This window comes from Dipodomys ordii, unplaced genomic scaffold, assembly GCF_000151885.1.
Source record: "Dipodomys ordii isolate 6190 unplaced genomic scaffold, Dord_2.0 Scaffold94, whole genome shotgun sequence".
In the NCBI taxonomy this organism is placed as follows: Eukaryota; Metazoa; Chordata; class Mammalia; order Rodentia; family Heteromyidae; genus Dipodomys; species Dipodomys ordii.
In genome coordinates this window covers 9084579-9110697 of record NW_012267310.1, presented here as the reverse complement: position 1 = coordinate 9110697, position 26119 = coordinate 9084579, and the positions used below count along the sequence as shown (strand labels likewise).

At 38.3% G+C, this 26119-nt stretch overlaps 1 protein-coding gene across 4 annotated transcripts in view; it reads right to left on the bottom strand.

Moving 5' to 3' along the window:
* Positions 1-26119, bottom strand: part of Gk (glycerol kinase) — a 93641-nt gene that overhangs the window by 44953 nt on the left and 22569 nt on the right. For 2 of the 4 annotated variants that reach the window (XM_013026508.1, XM_013026507.1), the window contains exons 4-9: positions 20992-21069; positions 11808-11891; positions 7993-8069; positions 4205-4342; positions 1822-1931; positions 782-848 (exon numbers count right to left, since the gene is read on the bottom strand). In XM_013026508.1, the coding sequence (XP_012881962.1) occupies positions 782-848; positions 1822-1931; positions 4205-4342; positions 7993-8069; positions 11808-11891; positions 20992-21069 (554 nt within the window). The remainder of the gene's footprint in view (positions 1-781; positions 849-1821; positions 1932-4204; positions 4343-7992; positions 8070-11807; positions 11892-20991; positions 21070-26119) is intronic. The other 2 variants (XM_013026509.1, XM_013026510.1) reach the window with 1 other exon arrangement.

The window sequence follows — 26119 nt, the reverse complement described above, 5'->3', positions numbered from 1 at the left end:
GGTGGCGACGCCTGCCTTAAGAAATTCCATGTCGCCTTAAAAAAGCTTTATTAAAAATTAAACAGTGAAATCTCAAGGTTCATCCAGAGCATTTGGGCTTCAACTCTATTCTAATGAACTCTTTAAAGGAATTTCTTTCTAATCTTCTGGTAAGTTGTCTTAAACTTATCCATTTTTATCACAAATTCTCCACTTTCATACTCAAATACAAATTCCAATTCTCCTAGAGGTTCTCATTATATATGTCTGACCACAGATTCTCAATGATGCAACATACTTTTTGCTGAAACTACTTTTTGTAAGGTTTCAATGCAAGCCATAATAAAAATATTATGGAAATCAGCTTAATTAGCAATCTCAATTCAGAAATAGACTCTTTAATTTCAGTTTCTTGGCTAGATCTTTCTCAGGATAACAAGAGCCATTAGGAAACATTCTTTAAGAAAAAGAACTTGAATAATCTATGAATAGTACCTGCTCAAAATTAAAAGCAGATTATCGTAGCTACTAGTTATTTTGATTGAAAATAATAAACTGGCTCAAACATTCCCACACCACTGTTTGAAGTTAGGTTATCCTAAGAAAAATCAATTAAAGTTTATAAGTTTATGAAGACAATTTGTACTATTTTTAGTTATAAAACTATTTAAACAACTTTTTACATAGTACCAACATTCACAGAAAAGGTCCATATCCCAAACTACAAAACACAATAAAATTGACTATTGAATTTTGAATAGTGATTTTTTAAGTCTCCCCCTCCCCCTTTTAATATTTTTACCATTAAGCCATAGATCTCAGAAGAACTCCGGACATTTGGAAGAATTTCCATTGGAATTCCAAAAAATCTGAAAAATATCATGTTTGGGTATATAACACCATTTGAATAAACACCTAGAAAATTTTATATGCACTCAAAGGAAAAATATAAATAATTAGAAAATGCATTGAAACATAGTTAAAGTAATAGGTATATAAACCATCAGACTATAGTTATATGTTTAAAATGTTTTTGTGTATGCCAGTCCTAGGGCTTTAATTCAGGGCCCAGGAGCTGTCTCTGAGCCTTTTTGTTTAAGGCTGGCACTCTACCACTAGAACCATAGCTTAACTGCCAGCTTTTTGCAGTTTATTTGGAGGTAAGAATCTCATAGACTTTCCTGCCTAGGTTGGTTTTGAGCCCTGACCCTCTGATCTCAGCCTTCTGAGTAGCTAAGATTACAGGTATAAGGCACTGGCACCCAACTGATTTTTTTGGCAGTACTAGGGGTTTCTAGGCAAGCAATCTACCACTTGAGCCACTACCCAGCCCTATATTTGGGCACTTAACACTCTACCTTTGTGTAATCAGTTCAATAAAATTAAAAGTACACTAAGAAACCAAAGTACTTTTCTAAAGGAATCTTAATGCAGTCAGAGTAATTAGTTGCACCTGTTTATTATATGCAGTAGTAAGTCTCCCTTAAAAAAGAATATAACAGGGACTGGGAAGGTAACTCAGTGGTAGAGTGCTTGCCTTGCATGAATAAGGCCCTGGGTTCGATTCCTCAGCACCACACAAGCAGAAAAAGTTGGAAGAGGCACTGTGGCTCAAGTGATAGAGCGCTAGCCTTGAGCTGAAGAGCTGAGGGACCGTGCCCAGGCCCAGAGTTCAAGCCCCATGACTGACAAAAAAAAAAAAAAGAGAATATAACATACACTTTCATATTGCAGTTGTCAATAGTTAAATTGTGGTGATCCACTAAAGTGATAATAGTGAAGCTTGGGTTATAAATAAGTAACACACTAGGAAAGCTATACTTAGGGTAATACACAACTTACTCGCAGAGCTCTTTATCCCATTCTAAAGAATGAATGTTGAAAAGCATTGTCCTACTTGCATTCGTTACATCAGTACAGTGGACACCGCCATTGACTCCTCCTGTCAGACTCTAGACAGAATATAACAGACAAGATTAAATTTGTAATATTTGCAATTTAATTTACATTGCTATTGTTAAGGGCCACAATCAGCAGCAGAGCACAAAAAGCACAACATTCCAGTTACTGAGTTTTCTAGTTTTCACAATGTTTAATAGAAATAAAATGTGAGCTACATCCATAATTATAAGCATTGTAGCCATGATTTTAAAAACACAGAAAGCAGGTGAAATTAATTTTAATAACACTATTTGATTAAACTCAATATAATTTTTGTGCCAGTATTGGGGCTTGAACTCAAGGCCTTATGCCCTTGCTTGGCTTTTTCCCCTCATGGCTGGCTATCTACTGCTTGAGTCAGGCCTCCAGTTCAGGCAATTTGTTGGTTAATTGAAAATATCAATCTCCAGGACTTTTCTACACAGGCTGTCTTTAAACCTTAACTCTCAGATCTCAGCCTCCTGAGCAGCTAAGATTACATGTGTGAACCAATAGTGGCCAGCTTTCCAAATATAATTTGAATATGTAACCGATATTAAAAATTACCAAACAATTGGCCTTCTTTTGGTACAGTCTATGTACTTTATAGTCATAGTGCATCATAGTTCAAAGTGACTGTATTTCAAGTATCCATAGACACATGGGGCTTGTGGCCACAGAGTTAGTGTAATCTTAGTTAGTGAGTGGTTAAGCAAACAGAAAGAAATCAGTTTTGTTTTTATCTTATCTTTGGAAAATTCAGTCTTACTCAATTTGACTATGTGAAATAAATGGAAAAGTTTGCCTACCTAAGGGCTTTAGAGACATGTATTCTCAATTTTTTTCTTTCTTAATAACAATTCACATATATCCTGAAGAGTTTAAAATTCCATATTAACACCTACAACCAGGAAGTACATCCAGTGCTGCCCATATTTATAAAAGGAATGAAGGTGGACAAATGACTCCCTTCAGTCTCCAGCTCACAGTTCCCACATCCTGTCTCTCTGGTTGAAGGCAATTGTAATAGCTACTCATTCAACTGTGACTGGCACATAATAAACAGCTAAAAGCACAACTGCCCTGTTCTAAGCACAGGGAGGGGATGGATAAGGCATTTCATCCAGGAAATGATTCTGAAAGACCTGCTTTGTGGATCTGGCAAGTGAGAAACAAGACAATATTCCCTTGTGTTTCCTCAAGTGTCGAAAAATGTTCACATACTACTTAAAAATGCAATGATAGGCTTGGGTTTGTGTTAAAATGATCTGTCAGAGGCTAGGTACCAATGGTTTACACCTATAATCCCAGCTACTCAGGAGGCTAACAGCTGGAGGATCACCATTTAAAGCCAGTCTGGTTCTTGGAGACTTCACTTTAAAATAAAGAGTAAAAAGCTAGGGTGAAGGCATGACTCAAATGGTAGACTATGGGCCAAGCAAGCCAAGTTAAGCAAGTAAGTGCTCGAGGCCTTGGATTTAAACCCCCAATACTAGGGAAAAAATGCATCTGTGGAGAGAAAGAATAGGTATATTCAATTCTTGAAAAAAGATTGGCCTGTAGGTCGATAATTGTTGCAGCTGGCTTATTGTTAGAGATGCTCATTAGACTATTTCCTCTACTCTTAAGAACACTGGAAAACACTCATGATGAAAATAATGGAGAATGAAGTGGGAGAACAAACCACAAGGGAAATGTACTTTTAAGATCTATCTTGGAAATGTCTAAAATTTCTGTTCAGCTTAGGCAAAAAGAGACTATATAAAAGAAATTTCTGGAACAACCAGTTTCTGAGTCCTGTTGCTTCTCAGTACTCTTCTGAGCAGCCTTTACTGTCTCTTTGTTAAATAAACTCCTTGTTACCTTACTTAAAAAAAATTTCCACTCTTACTTAGTTTTCTATTATGGCTTGATTACACAAAAGACAGGTATGAAATGTTGAAAGTGAATGAAAAAAGTACCTTATGTGTTTTGTCATGTTAAATAGATTGTTTTCTGAGGAATTCCTTGGAAGGAAAAAAAAGCATATGACAGGTGAGAGAAAGACTCAGTTACTTATTCTAAATATATTAGATTTATGTCTTTGGTCAATATCCTCCAAGTTCAAAGCAAGAAAGGCAAGAGAAAAAATAGGAAGCAGACAACATGCTTCACAAATGAAAGCTGAAATATTCTGCTACTCCTTGAGTGTTTTTTTTCAATAACAATGCTAACTGAAAGTTCAAAATGTTGGTAGAAAATGATAGGCAAGTCATTCTAAAAAAACTCCACAAATTTTCCATATATACATTGTATTTAAACATACCCAAATAAGCCATGAATCAATGGTTCCAAAAAGAGCTCTATTTTCTTCCACAGCCTTTTGTACTTTTTTCACATTGTCAAGGAGCCAACGAAGTTTCACTGCACTGAAGTAAGTGCTAAGTGGAAGTCCTGTCTTGGACTAAAACAGGAAATTCAGCAAAATAAATTTGTAACAGTTCAAAACAAAAACCTCCACGTCAAAGAACTCAAGAAAGCACAAAATAGTTAAATGTCCTAAGCATAATCACTAGAACTAGGAATGAAAACACTTTTCTTATCTCATGATGGCACAGGAAAGCATGGTCAAGAAACAAAGATCAGAACAATTATGTTTGCAGTTCAAAGAGCATCCACGTAGCAAGCAAAGTAAAGAGAAAATTAAGTGACACAATATCCTGTAATTAGATAGTGTCACTGTAGATGGTGTTTTGCAATAAATTACCAGTATAAATAGAACCTAACCCTAAAGTCTGAAGATTATATTTTATGTCATCAAAGTAGTACACTACTGAAAACTAGAGTATATATCTAATGACCATAATTAGAAGGTTGTTTTCAGGGCTGGGAAGGTGGCCTAGTGGTACAGTGCTCGCCTAGCATGCATGAAGCCCTGGATTCAATTCCTCAATACCACATGCACAGAAAAAGCCAGAAGTGGCACTGTGGCACAAGTGGTAGAGTGCTAGCCTTGAGCAAAAAAAGAAGCTCAGCGTCAGTTCCCAGGCCCTGAATTCAAGACCCAGGACGGCAAAACAAAGGTGTTTTCAAACACATGAGTTTTTAACAATAACATTTTTGTGTTTATACACATATACAATATTCAAATAACACAGTAATATAAAGAGTGAAAAGTAAAGTAGAACATAGACATTCCAGAATAAAGCAAAACAAAATTATTCTACATAAATAGTCCACTGACTAAAGTCACCAAATACACTGAACAGGAGCAAGGACTGAATAAAGACTAAAGGGTAAAAATGAAACACATGTACTTATCAATCTTCCTTGACAATGAGTCAGATCCAACTTCACTTGTTAAGATATTAAATAAAAATTTAAATATAAAAGTTGGCCTTTATTTATAGCAATCTGTAAATTAAGAATCTTAATGGAAAGACTTGGAAAAAATTATATTAAGTGAAGTAAGCCAGGCCCAAAGAAACATAGATCCCATGGTTTCCCTTATTTGCAATAACTAGTATATGTCTGAGTCAAGTAGAAAAGGTCAGATAAGGTGATGTTAGGGAAATGAACCCTGAAGTATGTATTCAAATGTTTTTTTTTTTTCTTGGATTGTTTCTAATACATTTATAAGGTTATTTCTTTGTTGCTTTGTATGTCCCTCCCCCATGGTATAACCCCTGCTTTCACTGTATTTGATGTCGGTATAATTTGTGGAGGGGAAGGGGAAAAACAAATCGTTTAAATAGGGATACAGGTGGACCCATTGCAACAATGAGATGTACAAGTTGTCATGTTGAAAACGAACTTTACAACTTTGGTGTGGGGGGAGGGGAGGGGGAGAGGATTGGGTAGGGGGACGGGGGGGAGGATGAGAAGGGATGGGAAGGGGAAACAAAGGAGGAGGCTACAATGCTTGATAGGAAATGTACTCATTATCTTGCCCATGTAATTGTAACCCCTCTGTACAGTATTTTCATAATAAAAAATAAAATAAAATTCCTAGAACTTAAAAAAAAAAGAATCTTAATGCAGCCAGGTGCCAGTGGCTCACTCCAGTAATCCTAACTACTCAGGAGGCTGAGATCTAGGGATCATGGTTCAAAGCCAACCTAGAAAGTCCATGAGACTTTTATCTCAAATTAACTAACAAAAAGCTAGAAATTGGCCAGGTGCTGGTGGCTCACGCCTATAATCCTAGCTACTCAGGAAGCTGAGAGCTGAGGATCACGGTTCAAATCCAGTGGGGCAGGAAAGTCCCTGAGACTCTTATCTCCAATAAACCACTCAGAAACTGAAAGTGGTGCAGTGGTTCAAGTGGTAGAGTGCTCACCTTGAGCTGAAGAGCTGAGGGACAGTGTTCAGGCCCAGAGTTCAAGGCCCATGACCGACAAAAAAAAAGGTAGAAATGGAGATGTGGCTCAAGTAGTAGAGCACTAGCCTCAAATAAAGAAGCTCAGGGACAGTGTCTAGGCCTTGAGTCCACACTCTAGGAGTGGCAAAACAACCACACCACCACAACAAAACCCCTTACTTAATGCAACATCTTCTTATGGCAATATTATTTGACTTGGAAGACCAAGAATTATCTCATAGGATGATTTTTGAAGATCCCACAAACCTGGCAGTGAGGTAGTACATATTACTTGATTTATTTCCCCTGGGTCGTGGGGCTTGAACTCTGGGCCTGGGAGCTGTCCCTCAGCTCTTCAGCTCAAGGTGAGCACTCTACCACTTGAGCCACAGTGCCACTTCGTTTTCTGGTGGTTTATTGGAGATAAGAGTCTCACAGACTTTCCTGCCCAAGCTGGCTTTGAACTGCGATCCTCAGAGCTCAGCCTCCTGAGTAGCTAGGATTACAGGCGTGAGCCACTGGTGCCCAGCTTTATTACTTGATTTTTATGATATGGGTAGAAAGTTTAAAAGTTGCCTTTTAGGCTGGGAAGGTGGCTCAGTGGTAGAGTGCTTGCCTTACATGCATGAGGACCTGGGTTCAATTCCTCAGCACCATATAAACATAAAAACCCAGAAGTGGCACTGTGGCTCAAGTGGTAGAGTCCTAGTCTTGAGCACAGAGAAGCTCAGGGACAGTGCCCAGGCTCAGTTCAAGCCCCAGGACTGGCAAAAAAAAATGTTGCCTTAAGTATCACTGGGAAAAAAACATGTGCCTCCAGAAGCCCAGTTCAGCTGGATGTGACCATGAGAGGTCAGGCAGTGTGACAAAAAGAATGGATCAGGAAAACAGGCAAGGGTTCATTCAAGGTAAAGCTGAAACTGTTTAGACAGGGAGAAGGGCAAAGAATAGTTGGCTGGACAGTTATTATTAATGGGATTTGAACACTGGTTTCAGATCCAAGGACCAAAAGAAAATGATATAAGCATCTTATTAGCAAATGAAAGAGAATAATCCAAAAACCAAAAGCCAAGCAAATAAACATATCAACAAAAAATACAGGACATGAAAAGTTCTTTTTGAATTCTAGAACTTGGCTTTGATGTTGTTTAGAAATTCTTCCTTCATTGATATGAAGAGAAAGATATATATGAAGACTGAAAATTAGGAATTCTTTTTTCAATCATGGGACTTGAACTCAGGGCCTAAGCACTGTCCCTGAACTCAAGGCTCAGTGCTAGTTCAAGGCTAGCACTCTACCACTTGAGCTACAGCACCACTTATGGCTTTTTCTGTTCATGTGGTACTGAGGAATTGAACCCAGGGCTTCATGCATGTACTCTAAGCCACATTCCCAGCCCAAGAATTTTTTAAAAATATTTTTGCTTATACGAAGTAGAAGTCTTCAGCAAAGGACTAGATTATCTTCTACTTTCTCTCCCTCTTCCCAAATCCAGATGCATAAAACCTCAAGGCACCCAGAACTTTCTTCGCTGGGCAACAGGACACAATAGGAATATATACTGAAAGAATGCTTGAATTACCATTCCTGTCAATCCATCCAACCTGGGCCTCAGTTTATATTCTATAAATCTATTACACAACTACTTTACCATTAGATGTAAGGCCCAATAGGAGGTTTGTTTGTGAAATCTGTTAACATTGGATTTTTAAAAACAAAATTTTGACAATATATTATTGAAGTGATCTCTTACCTTGACAAAGTTATTATTTCCTGGAATTCTTTTACTAAGATTCTCAACAGTAGACTGGGTTCTTAGATCAAGCCACACTATAGATCAAAATATAACACATATGAAAAAAAGTCATAACAATAAAAACAATGAAATCACTATCAACGATAAGAGATTGATTAGTTTCCATACACAATTAAAATGTTATAGCTCTTAAGAGAGAAATTAGAAATTAGAAATGAGTGGGAAAAATTGTTAGAAAAGAACAAATTTATGAGGGAAAATTTAAAGGTTCTATGCAAAATTACAGACCAAATTATGAGAATAATACAAACCTTATAGCTTTCATTTCATATTCTTCTTATGGAAAAACCTTACAAAAATGTTTGAAATATGTATTTGTCTAAACACACATGAGTGCACCAAAGACTTAAGAGGAAGGCAGGCTGGTTGGGAGAAGAAAATTTAAACAGCTCAATGTAAAGTATATAACTTGGGAACAATCTGTGACGAAGATAGCAGAGACCTGATCTTGTTACTAAAGAAAAAAATCCATCATTAATGTAGAAATTGCATGTTTACATTTAAAAACTTCAAACTATACTAGATCTGATATCATTTAAAATTTAAACGTCACACTTTCCTATTCTGGACTGTATGGGGAAAAACCTGTTCTAACAGATAATGATCTTTACTATAATAGCTAGCGTTCATTTTCTAATCCCCAAGTAGAAATTGTTTTGTTTCATGACAGAAGGCTTGGGCAAGAGAAACCACTAAATAGTACAATACGCAATTTTGAGAGGTAACCAATGGAATTAGCTGGGCTTTATTTGTCAAATTGAACTTAAGTTGGTCACTAAACTTTAACAATTTTTAATCTATTAAAGGTCACTTGTGTTTTGTGTGTGTGTGTGTGTGTGTGCTGGTCCTGGGGCCTGAACTCAAGGCCAGGGTGCTGTCCCTGAGCTGCTTTTGCTCAAGGCTAGCACTGTACTACTTGACCCACAGCTCCACTTCTGGCTTTCTGGTGGTTAATTGGAGATAAGAATCTCATGAACTTTCCTGCCCAGGTTGGCTTTGAACTGTGATCCTCAGAGCCCATCCTCCTTGGTTATGTTTAGGACACTGACTATACTCAGATGCCTTCTGAAAACATTCAGGCCCATAATCTATTTAAAGGACTCCATGGAAAATAAAAGTAGCTTGCCCATGACATACATCTGACACAGATGTTGCTTTGTTTGATTTGTGCTTTACCTGTATTATTCGGTTTTCTTCATTTAAAATCATTCATTTCTTATAGTGAATTTTAATCATTTTTTTCTAATTACTTAAGCTGTCATTTCTCTTGAGGGACCTATCTTAATTTTGACTGTGGCTACTTCCCATGAGATTTAAATTGAGGACTTCAGGATATGGCAGATATAAAAAGCTGCTATATTAGCCAGGTGCTGCTGGGGGTTCACAAATGTAATCCTACTTACTCAGGAGGCTGAGATCTGATGATCATGGTTCAAAGCCATCCTGGGCAGAAAAGTCCCTGTGAGACTCTTATCTCAAATTAACCAACAGAAAAGTGGTGCTGTGGCTCAATGTGGTAGAACACTAGCCTTGAGGTTAAAAAGCTCAGGGACAGTGCCCTGGGCCCTGAGTTCAAACCCCATGACCAACCAAAATAAACCCAAACAAACAAAAAAAATAAAAAGAGCCATCAAAACCACGAAAATAGGAGGAAAAACAAAACATGAAAATAGGTGGCCTATAGATTAAATCTGCAGTTTTCTGACCAGCCTCCCTTCTTCCTTCATCCAGGAGCAGTATCACACATTCTCTTTAGGAAGTCAGCTCTCCTTCATCCATGGCCATATGTCTTGTCTGAGATTTGACCCTACCTTGATTGCCAGTATTGGTTCTAGACCCAGTGTTTGGTTCAGACTTCAGTGGTTTATCAAACAGCTCAAGCTAGATTTGTGTTCAGTCCATGTACAGGAGTGTCTAACATGGGACTGCTATCTTATGAAGGGAGATCTGAATCTGCCACATTAGGAGCCATCCCAGAAAAGACAGATTTGTGGGGTATCCAAGTAACATTATCTGAGTTCAGAATCAAATGGCACTTAAACAAAGTTACCCTTAGATGGCTGGTTCCCCTAGCAAAAGAACCATTTTTTCACCTCATTTAGTTGGAATTGAGTATTCTAGCATTTCACACTATGATTGATTCAAGCCAACAGTGACATTACCATGGAGGCAGCAGGATCTTCTGTTGCCAGGTAACCAGGGCAGTCTGCTTTTTACACAGTGGTGGCACTGTATAACTGTGACAAAAGTGGATCTTCCTCACAATCAAGCAACCTTACCAGGTGTTATTGAATTAACAGGAGTAATTGGAAAGAGTGAAAGAAGTAGAGTTTTAACAAGTACATATCAATCCCCAGTATTTTTAACTATTGACAGCTATGCATTCAAAAATCAATTTAGTGCATTTTGATTACCTACTTCAAAAATTGAAACAGGATAAATTTCAACGAAACCCCCCATACTATTAATATATTGAAATAAAAATAGGATTTGAATGATAAATATCAGAATTCTCTGCATTTGTTAAGATTACTAGTAACTTGTGGTACTTCAGTTTTCCTTATGTGGGTTTGCTGTATCATAATATAAAATGTACCTCTTACCAAGGAACATAGATAAAGAAATTTGAAAGCTACTACCTTGGGCATTATTTTGTGCTCATCTTGATGTTTAAACTCAGGGCTGGGGCATTGTCCCTGACCTTTTTGTGCTCAGGGATAGTGTTCTACCACTTTGAGCCACAGTGCAATTTCCAGCTTTTTCAGTAGTTAATTCAAGGTAAGACTCTCATGGACTTTACTGCCTGGGCTAGCTTTGAACCATGATCCTCACATCTCAGCCTCATGAACAGCTAGGATTACAGATATGAATCATGAAAGCTCAGCCATTGGACATTTTGTTTTGTTTTGCTTTTGTTTGTCATGGGGCTTGAACTCTGGGCCTGGGTGCTGTCTCTCAGCTCTTCAGCTCAAGGCAAGCACTCTACCACTTGAACCACTGCGCCACTTCTGGTTTTCTGAGTGGTTGAATGGAGTCTCATGGACTTTCCTGACTGGGCTGGCTTTGAACCGTACTCAGATCTCAGCCTCCTGAGTAGCTAGGATAACAGGTGTGAGCCACTGGCACCCGGCCCATTGGACTTAAAAAAAATAACATTAGCTTTCTAACACTAGTGTTTCTCCTATTTTAATAGCTTGGACATTCACTGAGGAGTTTAATGATCCTTACTGCAAAGACTCAAACACTGGAGGTAGACTCATGAACCCAAAGTTCTATATTTGGCTTTTCTACTAACAAGCTTTGTGACTAAGCAAATCTTCTTTTTGGCCTGGATTTTCTAAATATGAAAGGAGGCTGGGCTAAATAGTCTCATGATATTTATGTTGTTTTAACAGCCAAAGACTTTAAGGGAATTAGAATACATGGACTGAATTAGTAAAACTGCCAAAGAGAAAGATGTCAGTGGTTGACATACTACCAAGCAATTCACCAATGCTCCCAATTAATGAAATTAAGAACAAAAACATTAGAGAACTCATTAAAGAAGCTAAGATGGCAACATTAGATTTGCAGAAGAAAAGACCAAACACCAAAGAGAAGAGCCCAAGCTGGAACACTAAGCCCCCTGTGTAGCTAATTTCTGAGAACAATCAAAAGAAGTGACAGAACCAGATCTGGCAGCAGCAGTCAATTTTCCCCAACATGTCTGAGTTGGAAGGTTGGGAAGTGAGCAACAGCCAGAGCACCAATACCTGAGGAAGTACCAGCAGCTGGAACTGAAGAGCCAGAGGGAACAACGGCAACTGGAACTGAAGAATCAGGAGAGACTGGAGCAGCTAGAGCATTAGAAGAAATAATGGCAATTCATGCTAGAGATGGCCAGGTTCAAGATCAGTGTACTCTTACTGACCACATAGGAGGTAGCAGACCACTTAGGTTAAGTTCATCAGAATGAACGTTTTTCTACACATTTGAGTGTAGAAAAAGAAAACAAAGAGACATGGAGTGGAAAGGGAATGAAGAAAAGTCCAGTCTGAATGTCTAGTTCCAATAGTACTCCTTTTTGGATGTTTCTGATTCAGGATGAATGACAATGAAAATGCATCCTAGTTAGAAAAACTAGTGAACTGAAATGATGCATCATGGACTGGATTGGAATCATCATGTATTTAGGGAGCACACAGGGGGATGTTAGAAAGGAATAAGGAACATGATACCATCTGTGTTATAGCCATCTGCTGTAGGAAATGAAAGGGGTATTTTGGGCAAGCACAGTCCCAAGAAATCACTTTCCCAGTAGGGCAACTGGAAGTAAAGGCCACCTCCCCAGAAAGGAATAGCATATGTTTAGAGCAAACAGGGAATTGCTAATTCCCAAAGTGATTAGGGCAAAAAGAGGAAAATAGATGCCTGGGAATTCAGAACACAATACATCCTTGATTCTAGAAGTTATATCCTTTATCTAGACCAAGTAAATTAGAATTAAATGGTATAAAAGAGATATTAAGTGATTAGAAGCCTCAAATGTAAAATATCAGTTAAGTTTAAATATAAACTATCCAGTATTATTAAGTTACAGCAAAATATAACAGTACATCTTTACCCAGGATTCCAGAGCTATAAGACTTTTCAAAAGATCTATACCAGGGTATCAGTGGCTCAAGCCTGTTATCCTAGCTACTCAGGAGGCTGAGTTCTGATGATTGAAGCTCCATGCCAGCTCTAATTAACAACACACAGAAAAGGCCAAAAATGGAGGTGAGGTTCAAGTGGTAGAATGCTAGCCTTGAGCAAAAACAAAAACAAATGAACAAACAAAGCTCAAGGACAGCACATAGGCCCTGAGTTCAAGCCCACGACTAGCACCAAAACACAGAAATGTGTAATAAAAGAAAAAAATAACAATGTTACATAACTATAAATAGCCTATATTACACAAAAGTAATAATAACTTCCTTCTACTGGGATGTGCTTATAATCCCAGCACTTGGCAGACTAAGGCAGGAGGATGAAATCCCTGTCCAACCTTGGTTATGCGTAGCTAGACTCTCTCAAAAAAAATTCTGCTCCCTTTCAAAGAAAAATTTAAAAACAAACACTACACACTGTTATTGTGAAAGGCCAACTTGCTTAGGGACTTTCGCGGTTTCTCATGTATGGGTTTCTTTCTTGATTCTTTGAAACAAAACTCAGTTCTACAAACAGTTCTATAACAAATGAGCTCAAGCTATTTTCCGGTCTTTCCAAAGATGCTAGCATAGGTATATAATCCCTGCCCCACAGTTAAACATGGTTTTTGAAAGGACAGAGATGGTCAATATCTAAAAGTGTAACTGCGTAGTTGTGTTACAGGGAACTTTTAAGTCCAACAAACTGCTTGGGAAAAGCATTTGTAATGCACTTTACATAAGAAAAAAGTTAAGACAAAGAAATGGTTTTGTTGTGGATTACTTTCTTTAGTATATAAGAAATCTTCAACCAGTAATTTTGCCTCACTGTATATTAGTCCCAGTTATGGATGGTATTTTATGTTAATTCATAGATTATGTTCTACTGAAAGCAATCAGGATGAGGGTTTGAATTGACTGCCATGGACACCAGTCAACTGAGTCATCTAACACAGCCAATAATGGGAAAAGTGAGCATCCTGCCTAGGTTGGTTACAGTAGCATTAATGAAAAAAGGGTGTGGACACACTACATGTGGCCTTTTTTTTCTGATCCTGTGGCTTGAACTCTGGGCTTGGGTGCTGTCCCTGTGCTTTTGTCCTCAAGCCTAGTGCTCTACCACTTGGACCAGAGCTCTCCTTCTGGCTTTTTTTGGTTATTATTTGGAGATAGGAGGCCCATGGCAAGGCTTTGGTTACTCAGGCCTATAATCCTAGATACTCAGGAGGCTGAGATCTGAGGATCTTGGCTCTAAGCCAGCCAGGGCAGGAATGTCCATGAGTATCTTATCTCCAAATAAACCACCAGAAAACCGGAAGTGGCACCATGGCTTAAGTGGTAGAGCACAAACCTTGGCCAGAAGAGCTGAGGGACAGTGCCCAGGCCCAGAGTTCACGACCCACAACCAACCAAAAAAAAAAAAAGGTGGCCCATGGACTTTCCTGCCTTGGCTGGCTTTGAACCTTGATCCTCAGATTTCACCTCATGAGAAGCTAGGCTTGAGGCACTAAAACCTGTGTAAATGTCACTTATTTAAGCTTTCCCTTACTCTACAAAGGTAGAGTTGTTTGTAGTTTAAAACCAAACCTCTTAGTAACAATAAATTACAGTAACTACTTATAAGGGTTAGTTTTGAAAGGAATGAGCTATAAATGGTGTGTGTGTGTGGGGGGGGCTCTTTAGCAAAGATTATTTGCCAAAATAATTAATGCTAAAAGGGAAAGAGAAAAGTAGCAGGGAGACAAGGATAACTGAAGAAAGTGAGAGAAGCCAAGGGTCTGTTTCAGATCCAGGGCTCTAAAGCTCTCTCCAAATCCACTAATGACATCATCATAGTAAAGCGTTGCATCATGGCATAGGAGAAACAGTGATATCAAGTGACATTCTGCCATTTTAGATACCACATTACAGTTTACCTTATTAGTCTCAAAATTAACAAGTAACTTCTAAAAAAGGCCATCTGTACCTCAATGGACTATTGGAACTTTTCCCTATGCTTATAATGCTATCTGTCAGAAAACAATAAACAAGCATGCCTTTGTTGCAAGTACCAACAGCCTTTCTAAGAATTTAGCATTTCTCAGTATTCAGCTTCTCCATTAAACCCGTGCCATGGCCACCAATGAGGTCTTCAAATCCTCCTATCTTGGTTTCTTTATTACTATACTGGGAATGTGTGAATTTATTCCTTACCAAGTATACCTGAGCCATAAAAATGCCCATATACACATAAGAAAAATCTAAAAATATGGGCTGGGAAAGTTGCTCAGTGGTAGAGCACTTGCCTTGCATACATGAGGCCCTGGGTTCGATTCCTCAATACCACATAAGCAGAAAAAGCCAGAAGTGGCACTGTGGCTCAAGTGGTAGAGCGCTAGCCTTGCGCTGAATAGCTGAGGGATAGTGCCCAGGCACAGAGTCAGGCCCCACAACTGACCAAAAATAAATCTAAAAATAAGACTAAAAAGAGCTCCTCTCATTTGCTCATGTAGTATTATTACTCATCAGTTATGTAATTCAGTAAGTAAAAACAGAGGAAAATGAAGGCAAGGAAAGCCAAGAGACTGTTACAAGAAGGGAAAAAAAAGAAGGAAGAAAGCATACAAAGAGAGCTATGAAGTGAATGTTCTGGATTGCCTCAAAATTCATTCCCCCCAATCCTAACACCAAATACGAAGGTATGAGGAAATGAAGATTTTGAGAGATAACTAGATCATGAGGGTAGTACCCTCATGAATGGGATTATTGCTCCTAAAAAGAGACAGGAAGGAGATTGATTTCTTACACTCTACTCTCTGTCATATGAATATGACAGTCATCTGCAAACTGATACTGAATCTGCTGACACCTTGATTGACCTCAAACTTCTAGCTTCTAGAACTGTAGTAAATACATTCCTATGGTAGAAGCCACTTAGTCTATAGTCTTTGTGTTCTTAGTCTGAACTAATACTGAGGGAATAAAAAGTATAAATACTAGCTCATGCCTGCCATACTAGCTACTCAGAAGGCAAATATCTTCAAAAAGTCTATGAGACTCTTATCTCTGAATAACAAGCAAAATGTTAGAAGTGAAAATGTTGCTCAAGTGGTAGATTGCCAGTCTTGAGTGAAAAAAGAACTAAAAGAGAATGCCCAATTCCTGAGGTCAAGCTCCTGTACCAACACCAAATTTTTTTAAATGAATGAAATTAGACTATAATAGAAATAAAGCCAAAGTAGCTCAAAGATAAAAATGGTTCTGTTTCTATTAATCATGTCTGATGTTGCTGTAGGAAAAGGCTGCTAAAACTTTAATTTTTTTTTGTTGGTTGTGGGGCTTGAACTCTGGGCCTGGGCGCTGTCCCTCAGCTCTTCAGCTCAAGGCTAGCACTCTACCTGAGCCAGAGAGTCACTTCCGGTTTTCTCATGGCTTATTGGAGATTAAGAGTCTCACAGACTTTCCTGCCTGAGCTGGCTTTGAACCACAATCCACTGATCTCAGCCTCCTGAGTAGCTAGGATTACAGGTGTGAGCCACCAGCGCCCAGCTTAATATTATTGTAATAGCTTCAATAGAAGACCTACATCCTACATGCAGATAATGACATTTTAGCGTCTTTCTTAAAGTTAGATGCACAATCTATTCTTTGTAATTATTTAGTGCCTTGTCTTCTTAACTACTTGTGTTCTCTTCCATTCAGTTCAATTCCACTTTCTCCTTCCAGCTTCCTAAATCCTATCCTTAGGATACATTAGGGTACATTTGCAAGTACCCAGCCTGCTTAATCACTATATGGCTAGGGTTCACTATAGAACCTGGAACACAGAAAGGCAACCTAAACTTTTGGTGGCTAAATTTACATGAATTTATACAGTGAATTCATTTTCATAGATGCTTTCAGCAGAGTGGTATGTTTGAAATACATTCCACCAATGTACAATGATAAACTTTCCTTTATCATGACTTTCATCCCAAGCTGCCAGTTGTATCAAGTCTACACTATTGTGAAATGCTTTCTATATAATCAACAATCCTGTATATCCAAATAGGAGCACATACTTTAGGGTCGGAGACTGTTTATGTTCAAACTGTGGCTTTATGCTATACGACATTGAATTAAGTTACAGCGCTTTTCTATAGTTAATTTATAAAATAAGGCCAGCAAAGCCTATTTAGAGGATCACTGAAATTAAATAATCTGGGTAAAATAGATAACATGCTACCACAGGAATAGTAGCCCTTGGTTCTACTAAAAGGGAGTCAACCTTATACTCAAATGTAATCCATCTCTTTACTCTTCTGTGAAATGTGTATATGCTTTCACCTTCATAGCTTGTGTACACTATTGCTTAATTCTTCCCTCTCATAATGGGACTTAACACATGCATCAAGGCCCAAATGAAGTATGACCTATACCATGAAAAGTATGCCACAAACTTAAAATCCATACTGAAATCTCGGAAGATTAAGCCAGTCTTGGGGCTTAAACTCAGGGCCTGGGAACCGTCCCTGAGCTTCTTTTGCTCAAGTCTAGTACTCTACCACTTGAGCCACAGTGCCATTTCTGGCTTTTTCTGTTTATGTGATACTGAGGATTTGAACCCAGAGCTTCATACATGCTCGGCAAGCACTCTACCACTAAGCCACATTCCCAGCTATCCTATACAATTTAGCAGCAGACAATGATCAACTATTCCCTAATTTCTTGTTAGTCTCTCTCTAAAACTAGACTACAAAGTGCTTTATAAAAATAACTAACAAGCCGGGCACCAGTGGCTCACACCTGTAGTCCTAGCTACTTAGGAGGCTGAGATCTGAGGATCACAGTTCAAAGCCAGCCAGGGCAGGAAAGTCTGTGAGACTCTAAACCAGCCAGGGCAGGAAAGTCTGTGAAATGCTTATCTCTAATAAACTACCAGAAAACCAGAAGTGGCACTGTGGCTCAAGTGGTAGGGCACTCGCCTTGAGCTGAAGAGCTCAGGGAGAGCACTCAGGCCCAGAGTTCAAGCCCCATAACCAACCAACCAAACAAAACAAAACCCTAACATAATTTATATTCTTTAATACCTAGAATAATATCAAAATACATTAAAAGGTTCTCAAATCAAACATGGCCCAATATAGAAAAAAAAGAAGCCTCTTCATTAGGATAGGTACAGAAGGACACAGATGGAAGAAAAGTAAAATAAGTTAAGAGTAAGCACATCACAGAAAGATTTTCAGGTAAATTATCTACTAATTTTTTCACTGCAAGTATAACTTTGACTAATCTAGTTACATTACTTTAGAATGAGTAGTCAAAGTCCAAAGTTTCATTTTTACAATTCAAAGTAGAAATTTTAAAAGGAACTTTCTGGGAAGTGGTGCTGTGGCTCAAAGTGGTAGAATACTAGCCTTGAGCAAAAAGGAGGTTGGAGACAGTGTCCTGACCCTGAGTTCAAGCTTTATGACCTACCAAAAAAAGGAAAAGAAAGGGAAAGAAAGAAAAAGAAAAGCAGAAAAGAAAGGCAACTTTCTGGCTTCCATCTTTTCAATTTGCTAGGGGAAGGATTAAAGTAAAACCCTGTTGTGGATTCTTATAACTGTATGCTACTTAAGCATCCACTTTTAAACGGAGGCTTAACTTTGCCAAATCACAAGCAGAACTTAGTCACCCTTGATATAAGTTCCAGTTCCTCCATATACCAGTTCACCCTGGTGATACCTCCCTAAGTACCAGCTAACTATAGGCTACTGGATTAGCTTTTTGACTCTCATATCCTACATGGACTGAGTAGATTTTAAATGACCTCCAGAAACTTGTGTTTAAACACACCAAATAGAATAATTCTCGGAAGATATTTGTTTGGATCATGACTTGAACACAGTAAGGTTTTTGGCCATACCTGCCTGCCTGTCTTCTCTTTTCCTGCTTCTCCTTCTCTTTTTCCTCCTGCCTCCATCTCTATCCCTCCCTCCCTGAGCTATCTGACCTTTCTCTGTATGTCCCAATGGCCTGAAACAAAAACAAATTAATCTTGTAGACATCATCACTAATGAAGGAGTGCTGCAATGTTCTTTACCCTAAATACAACAAAACCCATATAATTGAAAAGTAAGCTAATAATAACTTCCAAAAATATTCTCCTAGTAGTAATCATTAATTGCAATAATTTGCCTTACTTATATTCACAGTTAAATGGTCATGAGAATGTCAAACTGAAGTTTATAAACATGTATTTCTATGCAATGTGTGTAGTAAGATATTTGCTTGCAGAAAAATACAAACTTAAAGTGAAGGATATTTTCACATTAAAAAGGGAAATATGGCACTTAATCCTGGTGAAATTGTTTAACTTTTTTTTTGTCGGTCATGGGACTTGAACTCTGGGCTTTGGCGCTGTTCCTGTGCTCTTCAGCTCAAGGCGAGTACTCTACCACTTGAGCCACAGCACCACTTCCAGTTTTCTAGTCGTTTATTGGAGATAAGAGTCTCATGGATTTTCCTGCCCGGGCTGGTTTTGAACCGTGATCCTCAGATATCAGCTTCCTGAGTAGCTAGGATTACAGGCATGAGCCACTGGTGCCCGGATTGTTTAACATTTTTAAATTCTTTCGTAGAAAAATTTTGGCTAATGTAAGAGACATATTCATTATCCACAAAGTCGATTACTGAAGCTATGTTAAAATGTATACATCTATATGTTTAATAGAGAATTATTAAGTAGTAAAAGTAGAAGATAAATTTGTAGTTATTTTCCTGGTCACTAAAATTATAGGAAAAAAATGTTAACTAAAGTTTTTTTGAAGATATGTGGTTATCTCTGTTCATCACCTTTACAATAACATTCTACATGGACTGAAAAAGATACATGATTGCAATGCTTGAAAAACATGTTTTCTTATAAGACAGTAACAGTAAAATACCTTATTTTTAATAACTACTCCAATGAATTCAAATACTTTTACAATGCACATTGTTCATTTATTTTCTATTTCATTTTAAATCATTTTTTATGACAGTAATAGATTTTGAACTCAGGTCTTGTGGTACTGGTTGGCTTTTTCACTCAAAGCTGGTGCTCTACCACTTGACCCACATCTCCACTTCCAGCTTTTTACTGGTTAATTAAACGTGAGTCTCTCAGATGTATCTGCCCAAGCTGGCTTTGAACCTAGATCCTCAGATCTCACCCCTCTAAATAGCGAGGATGACAGGCATGAGACCTAGCATCAAGCTCACTTATTTTCTTTCACACAGTAAAGTAACGATCCTCATGTTGTAGTACACACCTGCAATCCCAATACAAGTATACATACATATATATTATATATACAAACACATACATCTATCTATATATGTATATGAATGTGTATATGTGTGTGTGTATATATATATATATGTATTACTGAATTAAACATAGAGTAAAAGTAACTCAATCAACTCACTATGGCTGGGAAGTGGCATGACCATTGTCCCAGCACTTGGGAAGCTGAAGTAAGCAAAAGGATTACTTGAGCCCAGGTAGCTGACACCAATGTAAGCAATAAAAGGAAATCCCATGTCAAAAAAAAATTCTCCTATCTGACAAGTTCTACCTTCATTTCCTAACCCCCTACCACAACCTATAATTTGATTAATAAACATTGTGATTTCCTATTTATGACAGATTTTTTTTAAAAAAAACAACACAATTTTCCTTGTAGGAAGTGGCAATTTCTTTTAGTGCTCATTAAGCATCATATGTTCAAAATGATGCTGTAAAATAACCTATGGTCACTTATATCTGAGATGTCATACCCCAAATTATGACATCTTTGAATTTCTTTTAATGCCTGCTGAAACAGCCACATTTATAACAGAAGCAAATGAGAGACTTGTATTTCATTTTTATAACCCAAGAGGTCCAGTAATTGAATTATTGAATGGAAAGAGGAAGCATGGAAATACTTTACAAATAGATAACAGTGAGCATTTGTTACTCTGAATTTCTGTGAGGGCAGGAGGAAATGAGATCTTTTAGATGTCAAAAGCACAAGGACTACAAAACAGTTCTGGCAACATTCACCCATATATATAGTACAAATAATAGTAAATAGTGAGTGTAGGAGATAGTTAATTTAATATGTGAATAAATGTGATCAAAAATTGTAAAATTTGTAACAGCTACTTGCTTAGGCTCTTTGGCCCTTTCCATTGGATTATAGAAAACATGAATACATGCTGTTTTTAGCTAGACACCTTAGCGTGACCACATGTGTCAGGTGGAGAAAGGCCTTGTACTGGCGCCCTGTTCGTGATAGCTTACCCACAGCATTGTAGAGAGGTTCTCCAGTTAATTTGTCCCAGACTACGGTGGTTTCCCTCTGGTTGCTAACACCAATAGCTTTAAAGAGAAAATTAAACACAAGAAAGTAGAAAATTAAAACAAGCAGAAAACTACTTCAAGGGAATAGGTCGTTTAAACACCAATTTTGGAGGGAAATACAAAAGCATTTATTTTCTTGGAGCATCCCTGAGAGAAGTGAACACATGATATCAGATTTGTTTTTACTTCTACATATTCCTCCCACTTAACCACCAGCACACAATGATATGAAACCAGATTAATATCTAAAGGAAAAGCTCCAAGGTTGCCTTAAGGAATACAATAACTTTCCAAGTTCACAATATTCAATTTATTATTGTGAGCAGACCAACAATCACCTTATTCATTTGTTTACCAATTGCTACAAGGAATTTTCCTTCCTATGGCTGTGCATATGTTCATACAAAGATATGCTCTACATTTTACAAAAATAACCATAGGAAAAAAAACTTACATGCTGAGCAACCTCCTGGTTATTTGCAAATTCAGTTTTACTCGTGTGTGTGTGTGTGTGTGTGTGTGTGTGTGTGTGTGCTGGGTGATGTCGCTAAGTGTTTTTGTTCAACGTTAGCAGTCTACCACTTGAGCCTTAGTTCCACTTACAGCTTCTTGGTGTTTAATTGGAGATAAAACGTCTCATGGGCTTTCCTGCCCAGGCTGGCTTTAAACCATGATCCTCAGATCTCAGCATCCTGAGTAGCAAGGGTTACAGGCATGAGCCACTGGCACCCAGCTTATTCCTATATTTTAATATGTCACAATACATGAAAGTTTAAATCAGGCATAAATACAGTATGTCATGGGCCTTTACATTATACCAACCTACATGTAACTCAGGGACTATGATGTTATAATGAGTAAAAATATTGATCGGTACCATATTTTTCAGATCAGCAGGGATCTGCTAAGTCAATATTCTCAAACATTCTAAAATACCAATGCCCAAACCCTGGTCAAAACATTTCAAATTAGCTGACACGGGGTGGGATCAGAACACCAGTACTGGTTCTTCAAACTCCCTAGGTGATGCTAGTGTACATCCATCCCACGTGAGCCACAGCACCACTTGGCTGGCTTTGAACCTTGATCCTCAAATCTCAGCCTCCAGAGTAGCTAGGATTATTGGACTGAGTGACCAGCTAATCAACACTTTTGATGCTCAAATCTCCTTGATAATCTGGGCATGAGGATCTTGATTTCAAGACAAGCATGGTCTACATAGTGAGACCCTGACTTCAACAGCCCAAACTAAATCTCCTTGAGAATTCTGTCAAATGACCACCAAGACAACACTTCCAGTTTCTCAAAGCAGATCTCTACTGAGACAGAAGAAGGAAGAAGAGGAAGAAGATGTGTAGAGGAGGAAAAGGAGGAGATGGAGGGAGGGAGGATTAGGTGGAGGAGAATGAAGCAGCCAGGAGCAGTTCAGGAGGCTAGGACCTGGAGGACCCCAATTTGAAGCTAACCAGAAAAATCTCTGGGATTCTCTCTCTAAAAATAATCAGCAAAAAGCAGGGCTAGAGTCATGGTTTAAGTTGTAGAATGACAGCAGAGCAAGCAATCAATTACTAGGCTTTGGGCCAAAAAGCACTACAGCCAAAGACAAATCCTAGGGCTAGATTATATAACTCAATGGTACAGCAATTGTCTAGCATATGTGATGACTTGAATTTGATGATCCCTAGGTCCTCAAAAATCCTTTTCCTTATAGCTACCACCTATACTTCACATTCATTTTTTTGGAAATACAAGAATAAGGTTAATCCTCCTTTTATATTTCAGTACCTAAACTTGAAGACCTGTCCTTCAAGTTTTTCAATTTTGTTCAACTGCTTCTGTTTCAATATTATGCAATGATCTGTCCACACATTTAAACTCTTCCCTCAGAATGGAAGCCCTGGTTTCAATTCCTCAGTACCACATAAACAGAAAAGCCAGAAGTGGCGCTGTGGCTAAAGTGGAAGAATGTTAGCCTTGAGCAGAAGCAGCTCAGGGATATTGCCCAGGCCTTGAGTTCAAACTCCAGGCCTGGCAAAAAAAAAAAAAAGGAACAATACTATGGCAATGCTCTGACTGGCACAGAACAAAGGGAACTATCAGATCTCCCTTGCTCCACTACTACTTATGCAATGCAAATATATATATATATATATACACACATATATATGTATATATAAAATTTAACACTTTCCAGTGAAAAGGTGTTCAAAAACAATTGAAATACTGCTCCCAAGAAGTTCAGGGGAATAAAGTGCTGTAAATTAACTTAGAGAAATAGGGTAAATGGAAGGGATTCTTGGTTATTTGTAATGACAAACACCAAAAAAAAAAAAGGTTGGAAAAAGAAATAAAGATAAGTGAGGGTGGACTTAATGAGACATGGTCCTGATATATAATGACAGAAGTAGATTGCTTCCCTTCTGGTGAAGGAAAGGAGGGAGGAAATCCACACAGTAAGTACAGAAATTGGAAATGGAAAAATTAGAAGCCCTGAGCATCCACTTTCTCTGTAAAGTCATAGGTGACATTATATGCTCAAACAGATAGGGCCGCGAAAAAGTAGAATTGAAATCTAGGTGGTACAAAGCAGTAATGATAGCACTCAGGAAAATTTAAGTTTGAGGCCAATTTGGCCTATGTAACAAGCTGCAGGCCATTCTGTTTATAACAAGATTGTCACAAAAAGTGTATAATAATAATAATGGGAACAATTCAGTATGGCTGATGCTACAAAGCCTAAATAGCTGAGGCCCAAATTACAATTCTGGGTCTCCTGTTTAATAGTTTCTTCTCTTATAAAATGAAGAGAATGAAAAGTTCTCACTTGAGCTGGGAATGTGGCTTAGTGGTAGAGTGCTTGCCAGCATGTATGAAGCCCTGGGTTCAATTCCTCAGTACCACATACACAGAAAAAACCAGAAGTGGCGCTGTGGCTCAAGTGGTACGGTGCTAGCCCTAAGCCAAACAAACTCAGGAACATGCCTAGGCCCTGAATTCAAGCCCCAGGACTGGCAAAAAAGAGTTCTCACTTTACAAAAAAAAAAAGTAGGGGAGATGAGAAGGGATGGGAAGGGATGGAAAGGGATGGGAAGGGGAAACAAAGGAGGAGGCAACAATGCTTGATAAGAAATGTACTCATTAACTTGCCCATGTAATTGTAACCCCTCTGTATGGTATTTTAACAATTTAAAAAATGTAAATACGCAAAAAAATGTAACTTTTTGAGAGGCACCAGAGTCTCTTGCCTATAAATGTAGTTGCTCAGGAGGCTGAGACCTGAAGATTGTGGTTCAGAGCTAGCCTGAGCAGGAAAGTCTTTGAGACTCTTATTTCCGATTAAATAGCTGGAAGTAGAGCTGTGGCTCAAGTGGTAGAGTGCTAACCGTTAGAAAAAAGAAACTCAGGGAAAGCACGTAGGCCCTTAGTTCAAGCCCCAGGACTGTCAGAAAAAAGGTATCACCTTTGTTAGCTGGGTGTCAGTGGCTCATGCCTGTAATCCTTGCTATTTGGGAATCTGAGACCAAAGCAGCCCAGGCAGAAAAGTCAGTGAGAATCCATGTCTAATGAATCAGCAAAATACTGGAGGACTACTTCTTGCTTATGCCAGCATGACCAAGAAAGTAGAACATGAGAGCCTGAGTTCAAGCTACATTAACAGCACAAAAACAAAAAAATAAAGTTCCCACCCTTACAATGATGAGCCAATATATATCATATGCATCAAAAATGCTACTGATTGCTGATGACATTGTCATTATTACTGAGGAGAGTGGAGTAATAGTTGCAGAGAAGGACACTGAGCTAAGCAGAACACAAAGGAATTCTCCAGAAGCTCTACAAGTATAAGAGCAGGACCTGGGCAATGGGTTGCTACAGTATAGTATTATGAAAATGATACTTTTCTTAGTAACAACTTTACAATGTGAAAACATAATGAATTCATGATCAATTAAACTCTCCTCTTTTCACTAGTTTTCCAGCAAATCAGTTAGCTGCTTTCTTACCTATAATCCTTGAATTAAATGCCTGTCATGCTACTTCTCTTTATTGGCTCCTTCTGGCTTGTATCCAGACTCTAATCTACAGTTACTTTCATCTGATCCTTTGGCCATTGGTTGTTCCCTGACCACTCCTTCTTTCTCCTCTATTTTAATTCCATTCCTTCATGTCAAGTGAAATTGCTTTTCTTGCAGACAATCAAAGCTTCTCAGGATTTTCTTCCAATAACAAACACATTTTAGTACCTTCAGCATATCCAAGTTTTATGCAATGCCTCTGTGCTTTTCCAATGTTCTAACCTCTTGTCACTGCACCCTAAAATCCTGTATGCTTTTAAAGCAAACCTGTTAATTACAGTACATGTGCCTTTCATGACTCTTAATTTTTTATTTATTTTTTTGTCAGTCGTGGGGCCTGAAGTCTGGGCCTGGACACTGTCCCTCAGCTCTTCAGCTCAAGGCTAGCACTCTACCACTTGAGCCACAGTGTCACTTCCAGCTTTCTCTGCTTATGTGGTGCTGAGGAATCGAACTCAGGGCCTCATGCATGCAAGGCAAGCACTCTTACCCCTGAGCCACCTTCCCAGCCCTTGATTCTTAATTTTAATCCCTTTCTAAAATTAACATTCACTCTAGGCATCCACACAGAATGAGACCAAAGGAGGATATTCTTAGGGAAAAACACAAAGGCACAATGCCTATGAGCCTCTGATCATATAAAACATTTATCAAAACGAACCCCAGAAAATGGAAACAAGAGGTGTTTTCTTTATTCTTGTTCTTGTTTTACTTTCTGCCTTATTTGTTCATTTATTTATCTATCTTTGGGAGGGTCAAGGGGGCACAGCAATGGAGGGACAAAGGGTGAACAAAGCAGCTGTGGTACTCACTAGACACTATGTTGAAAATGAACTATACAACTTGTGGGTAGGGCTGGGAGGGAAAAACAGAGAGTGAGGGAAGGAGTGACATTGTCCAAAAAGAAATATACTCATTATCTGACTTATATACCTGTAACCCCTCTGCACATCACCTTCATAATAATTTTAAAAATAAAAATAAACAAAATA